The following is a 7,154-nucleotide window of genomic DNA, read 5'->3' on the forward strand; positions in this document are numbered from 1 at the left end:
GAACAGCCCATTTTTTAGTGCCTTTATTTTCCTCCTCAGCGTGCACATCATTCATCTCATTACACGTTCTTACGTCGTTCTTCAGAAGCTCTTCACAATGTACTCCGTCTTCTTCACCTCGTTGTTCAGCTCTCCAAACGTGTCAAAGAACTGCTCCATCTCTTTCTGCAGCGCAGCGTTGCGTAGTTCTGCAGCAGCCTGGGCTCGCTCAGACTCCACGATCTTAGCCTGAACCACCTGGTACCAGTGGCGCTGCTGGGTCAGGTTGGCTTTTAAACGCACAACCTCCACCTGCAGCTCCTCGTTTCTCTGCTCTAAGCTGAAAACATACACACAGCACAAGATTACAACACAAAAGCATTGTTTTAATGTGGACATTTTTTTTATTTTTGTAGTTATATTCAGTAGATTGGTGTTTGCCTTTGGCTCACTTATTACATTTGTTTTTATGTAACAAAAATACCACAAATGTATTTTACTGAAAACAGTCATTTGTAAGATATTTACTTTTATATTTAAAATGTGCCAAAGGTCAGCATGAGATTAGTTTGCATCAATCCAGTATGAGCTCCAGTGCTCTGTGAAACTATAAATTATAGTTCTAGGGTGATCTTTATTATTAATACATCTTTATTAATAAGATCACCCTAAAGCAGGGTTTTTCAACCTTGGGATAGTGACCCCATGTGGGATTGCCTGGAAATGAAAATGGGTTGCTTTAAACGTCTAGGAATAATAGAATAAAATAAATTACTAATTAAAATGATTTATTTTCATTTTTTTAAATTGTATGTATCTAGTTGCACAGTTAAAATGATACAAAATATCACAGAACTAAGCATGCAGTGCAGGAAGAGGCAGAAAGCTCAAAGAGCTTTTTTCAAATTAAAACACACAATCTCAAACATCTGTATTCTCAAATATGAATCTAGTTCAAATAAGAGGCAGTATGATCACAAGTTGGCGCTTATTGTCACTTTGTGGACAAATCCTTACTGGTTTGTTTTTGTAACGTAGTATAACAAATATGATCAAAAAACTATTTTTTGTAATATAAATATGAGGGTTTCCTCCGGGTACTCTAGCTTCCTCCCACAATCCAAAAACATGACTGTAAGGTTGATTGCGATTGGAGTCTCTAAATTGCCCATAGGAGTGAATGAGAGTGTGAATGGTTGTCTGTGTCTGTGTTGCCCTGTGATGGACTGGCGCCCTGTCCAGGGTGTACCCCCGCCCAGCGCCCTATGAGAGCCGGAGATTGGCACCGGCAGACCCCCGCGACCCTGTTAAACGGGAATAAGCGGGTATGAAAATGGATGGATGGATGGATAAATATGAGGTCGCGACCTAAAAAGGTTGGGAACCACTGCCCTAAAATGAACATTTATTAACTTCTTAGATGCATTTTATTTGTGTAGTACAACCCTGATCAGCATTAAAGACAATTTATCGTGTATAACATATTTTCCTTCGCTGTGTGCTTCAGCTATTTACAAATGCTGGAGTCCAATTCAATTTCATGCTGAAGGTTTTGGGATTTTTTCTTTCTATCAGCTGACCAATTGGAGCTCTCTGATTGGCTCGTTCAAATCTCTCCACACAGTGCTACAGTGCATTGGATAGAAGTCATTTAAATGGCTGAGAATTAGTGACAACAGTCTCTGTAAGGACATAGAACTTATTAATATACAGTCACATGAATACAGGTGAAGTGTTTTACCCAAGGGAACAATAACAGTTTCTAGTTTAGAGTGGGATTTGAACTGCCAACCCTCCAGTTAATTATGGAGCCACTGACAGATTTGTCGCATTTGGCTGTAGATTGTGTATTAATAACTATAAACCTTTAATACTGGTGGACTTTACTTTTACTATTTAGTTTGTAATGTGTAGTTTAACAAAGGACCACACCCATTTTTTGAAAAAGCGAGCTGTAATGCTCAATCTGCACAAACGACTGAGTCAAATTTCATAAAGATCGTTTGATTACAAACCAAGATAGGAATTTTTGAAATTTAATGAGAGACATGATTTTTTTTTTTTTTTTCATTTTTGAAACTGATCCAGAATCCGAACATTGATCTGGATCCCCTCCAATGTGTAATGGAATCTTAGGGTCTACTTAAAACCCCTTAAGTACTTTTGATGTAATCCTGATAAACAGACAAACCAACAAACGCCTGTGAAGATACTGTATAACCTCCTTGGCGGAGGTTAAAAATACAAACCTGACTTAAATAAACAAGATACAGACTGGGCCAGATTATTTGTGACTCTTCAGCAGATTAACACGTGGGGGTAGCTGCAGATCTTCTTATTCGAAATCAAGAGGAACAGTCCCGTCATCGTGAAGTTGCCAACTGGCCTCACGCTGAGACGTGCTCTATCTATATCAGTAATAAATGAGCTATGTGTTGTGTCTAGGTCAGCAGCATGGGCCCAAATTAGCTCTTTTTCCAGTGGCCTGAACTGTTTGCTCTCAGTCAGCCACACAGGTTTTCCCCCCCACTCTACACCAACCTGCTGCTAAACAGAGGGGAAGTGCAAAAGATGATTTAATGCAATACTAACTGATTCTAAAGCATATAAACATGAAAAGGAAAGCCTGCACTGTACATGCATTATTTATCTTCAAAGCGTTTGGATGCATGAGTCAAATCAAAGTAACCTTTTATCAAATCTAATAGAACTTTTTAATCAGTTATTTTCTTCTATTTCTAAATAAAAGTTGGGTCTATTTTCTTATTGATTATAAATTTAGCTTAATGGTGGAGGAAAACTTGCACGCTGCATTTAGTTAAGAGTGTGCTTGAAAAGCAACACTTTAAAACACGTGTCAAACTCATGGCCAGGGGGCCAAATCCGGCCCTTTGGAGCATCCAATTCGGTCTGCGGGAGAAAGTAAAAATGACAGAGAAAACATGAATCAATGTGTAAATGAAACTCAACAGGGGCTTCCCGATGCTTATATCACACGATTGCAGTCATTTTTGATGTTAAATTGTTAAAATTCTTACAAAACCTTTACATTTTCCTCAATTTGTTACTTATTTCTCTAATTAAATAGAAATTGGTCACAAAATCTAGGACAAAGTAAGGGTTGGGACTGTTATCTGTCACTTATTGCTTTGAAATGGTTGATTTCTGACATATTTTTGTCTTTTACATATATAGAGAAATGCAAACTAGAGTACAATAACGTTGAAATCTGTGTCCCACTTGAGATAAAGCTGCTCCTTATCTGGCCTCTGAACTAAAATGAGTTTGACATCCCTGTTTGTTGCTGTGCCTGACCAACAGGATGTAGTGTGATACTGATGTTTGTTGTTAGCTGATGGTCACATTGTCAGCCTGAAAACATCCCAAACCATTCACTCATTCCACATGATTCTGAGATCTGCAGCCGCCTTTTATCACCGTTAGCAATCTCAGTGATTGTGTCATTATTCATTTGATTTAAACTAAACATCTAAGCCAGGGGTGTCACACTCATTTTAGTTCAGGGGCCAAATATGGACCAGTTTGATCTCAAGTGGGCCGCAGATTGTAGGTGGGGAAGAGCAATTTTAACATCATTGTGCCTTAGTTTTCAGTATCAGTCCCTCTTTACTTCAGAAACTTCTTGATTTTGTAACATTTTTTTGTGTAATTGTTTAAGAGAAATGACAAGATTTATGGAAAAATTTAGAGTTCAAAACAAATGCATTCTAGTGATATAATCATGGGAAAACTATGAGCCCCTAAAAATGTTGTGGAGTTTCACTAAAATTGTGAATTTGAGATACAGTATCTATTTACAACTGAATTATTAAGTAATATTTTCTACTTCCTATTATGGGCTGAATTAAATGTTCTAAAGCAGTGGGTACGCAATGGAACTACAGGGAGAGAGAGGAAAATTAACAAATGACGGCATTGAAAATATGGGGTTTTATAATAATAATTTTAGTAAAAAATGATAATCATACTAAATATTACCAGCAACTCACAAAACGACAACAAAAACACACAAAATAAGTGAAAAATATACTGAATGATAATAAAAAACATTTAAAAAAAATACACAAAATGACACCAAAAACACAGAAAAATGCTTACGGTACTTTTACCAGCTACACACAAAACAAGAGCAAATAACAGAGAAACATACAAAACGACATAAGAAACAATCAAACGACACCAAAAACACACACACACTGAGATAAAATAATACCAACAACACACAAAAACCACAACAAAATAAGAGAAAAATATACTGAATAATAAAAAGAAGAGACAAAAAACACCAAAAACACACAAAATGATTATGGAAATGATCTTGATTAGAACATGAACTGTAAATAGAAAGGCCAGTCTAAAGGTCAGTCTTTGCCCCACATCAGATGAATTTGAAATTATAAAAACTATCAAATAAATCTATTCAGGTGGCACTAAATACTGTTTCATTCACTTGTTTACAAAGTGAGATTCTTTAGAACGTGTGTTATCACTCATTCATTCCATCATTATGCTGTAGAGTTGTTTTTACACAGAATTATGAGCAAAATGTAGTAGTCGGACATACAGTAAGTGGGTACTTAGTTTTAAAAGCAAGAGAAAGGAGGTACTTGAGCCAATGAAGTTTGAGAAACACTGGTCTAAAGGGCCAGATTTGGCCCCCGGACCCTGAGTTTGACACAGGGGATGTAAGTGAACTGAATGAAATTACCTCATTATGCGTGCCTCATACTCCTCCCGCTGTCTGACTATCTGCTGCTGCAGGCTGGTGAGGAGGCTGCGTAGAGCGCTGGCAGAAGGATCAGCCAGAGGAACCGGAGGAGGAACCCTGGGTGACCATGTAGGCTGCTGGAGCTCAGCAGGAGGCTCCTGCAGGCTTCCAGTCTTTATGTGACATAGCTGTGGGGCTTGTGCTGGATGTGGAGGCACCAGTAGTTGGTGATGTAGCGTTGAGTCCATGGACATGAATCCACAGGAGCCAGAGACCAGCTCCAGCTCACTGGGTTGAATGAAGTCCTGGTTAATAGAACGTCTTCTTGTGTGACCGATCTGACAAGCAGACCAATGGTTCTCCTCTTTGGTTCTACCATCACCCTGCACCAGGCCCTGGAACTGGTCAGACACCCATGTTTGGCACAGCTCCTCCTGTAAATGCTCCTGGAGGCTTGTGTCCATGTCCATGTCCTGCTGGAGTCCGTCAGTGGGTTCACTGTCCAGGAGGTTATCATACATGGACAGAACACTTTGATGCTCCTCACTCTGTGAAGCACTGGGGCTTTGGTTCACATGTGCTCTGTCCTCTGCTCCCCAGTGGCATCCCTGTTCTCCTCCTCCTCCTCCTCCTCCTCCTCCTCGTGCTCTACTGATGATGGGGCCCAGCTCTGCTTCCCACACAGATCTTCCTCCACAGCTGCAATAGCTATGATCTGGCCAGGTGCCAGGCCCTCTTTCTCCACTGACCAGTGCCTGAACTTCAGCCACAGCTGGAATCAGAGCAGGCCTAGGGCTGCTGGGGCCTGGGAGTCTGGTTACCACCGGACACACTACCCTGCTCTCCATTTGCTTTTCCCTGGCCCTCTCTCGCTGGGCAAAAGGTAGGCAGTTGTCGTACAGGGGGTCCAGGGAGCAGGAGCTGTCTGTTGTGGGGGTGTCAGTAAGCAGACAGTGCAGCTCCATGATCCTAGCGGGACTTAGGTAACCGCCCTCCCCTGCTCTGTCTGCTGTATCGTGGGATTAAAGGCTCGGATGGTGGATTTGTAAGCGTGGTATGAAGCTTCCAATGTGCCAAGTGCTGATGTGTCGATGGGATATGCAGCAGGTCTCCCAGCCCTCCTCCTCTCCCACCAGCTCCCTACTGGGAACTGCCTAAGGGTAGACTGGTTCAAGAACTGGTGCAGCCAACAGGGACTATCAGTGTGTGTGTGTGCGTGCGTGCGTGCATGTATGTGTCTTTAAGCAGGACTAACCTCAGCTGTTACTTTAGCAGAGGTTCTGGGGGAGGGACAGGGTGTAATATAGTCACTCTCATTCCAAAAGACTGTCACACATAACTGCAACTACAGAAATAGACGGTGGCCTTAGGCACAAAGTGTGAAACACACAATGAGAGATGGATTCTGCACACAAAACTGGTCCAAAATACATCCAGGCACTGGCCGACACACTTTGATATTTGATCTCCATGTGTAGAAGAAATCAGAGCCTTACATTGAACCTCAGGGTTTCCCAACAAGAGCAGTTGAGGCAAACAAAATAACCAACGAAGAAGAAAAACTGCAATGGAGTTTAGACAGTTTTCACCGACGTCACGTTCTGGGCTGTAACCCGGATGCGCGGCCATGTTGGAGGCACTGGAGTGTCTTCTGTCTATTATGTATCCTGATATCATCAACTATCTGGTTTTGTTGCCAAGCCCATACACAGTGGTTTATTTAACCAAACAAAAATGATCACTGATAACGCCAACAAACAATAAATAAAAACAACCGAGACTCGTATGTTCACCCATCGTCTCACGTCAGCACATTTTCAGCTCATAACCCCTCCCCTCAGGCCCGCTCCCATCCCGTTGCCATGACAATATAACAATAACATGAAAGATAGGAACAATGATAGAATAACAGTTTACAGCATGAACATTAACGGTGGCTTAGTGGTTAGCACGTCCGCCTCACAGCAAGAAGGTCCTGGGTTCAAGCCCTGGGGTGGACTTGGGTCCTTTCTGTGTGGAGTTTGCATGTTCTCCCCGTGCTGCGTGGGTTTCCTCCGGGTCCTCTGGCTTCCTCCCACAATCCAAAAACCTGATTGTTGTTCACTGGTGTCTCTAAATTGCACATAGGAGTGAATGGTTGTCTGTCTGTGTTGCCCTGTGATGGACTGGCGCCCTGTCCAGGGTGTAACCCCGCCCAGCGCCCTATGAGAGCTGGAGATGGGCACCGGCAGACCCCCGCGACCCTGTTAAAAACGGGAATAAGCGGGTATGAAGATGGATGGATGGATGAATATCTCCAATATGGCGACTTCTGGCTTGATGACGCGCCATGAAAACCCTCTATATAGCGATGCCTACAGATGTTTATAAAAAATACACTGTAATCATGTGCTTCACTATTTATAAAGTGCACGTGATGAACAAAACACCAAATTAAATTTAGTTA

At 41.7% G+C, this 7,154-nt stretch overlaps 1 protein-coding gene across 1 annotated transcript; it reads right to left on the reverse strand.

The window, feature by feature from the left end:
- Positions 1–6: 6 nt before the first annotated feature.
- On the reverse strand, positions 7–5,934 carry LOC114471332 (uncharacterized). The gene is made up of 2 exons (XM_028460085.1): positions 4,709–5,934; positions 7–319 (listed from the first exon to the last, which is right to left on the reverse strand). Exons 1-2 carry the CDS (start codon positions 5,671–5,673, stop codon positions 82–84), a joined length of 1,203 nt encoding a protein of 400 aa, XP_028315886.1. The 5' UTR covers positions 5,674–5,934; the 3' UTR covers positions 7–81.
- Positions 5,935–7,154: the final 1,220 nt, after the last annotated feature.

Source organism: Gouania willdenowi, chromosome 10 (assembly GCF_900634775.1).
Source record: "Gouania willdenowi chromosome 10, fGouWil2.1, whole genome shotgun sequence".
Taxonomy (NCBI): domain Eukaryota; kingdom Metazoa; phylum Chordata; class Actinopteri; order Blenniiformes; family Gobiesocidae; genus Gouania; species Gouania willdenowi.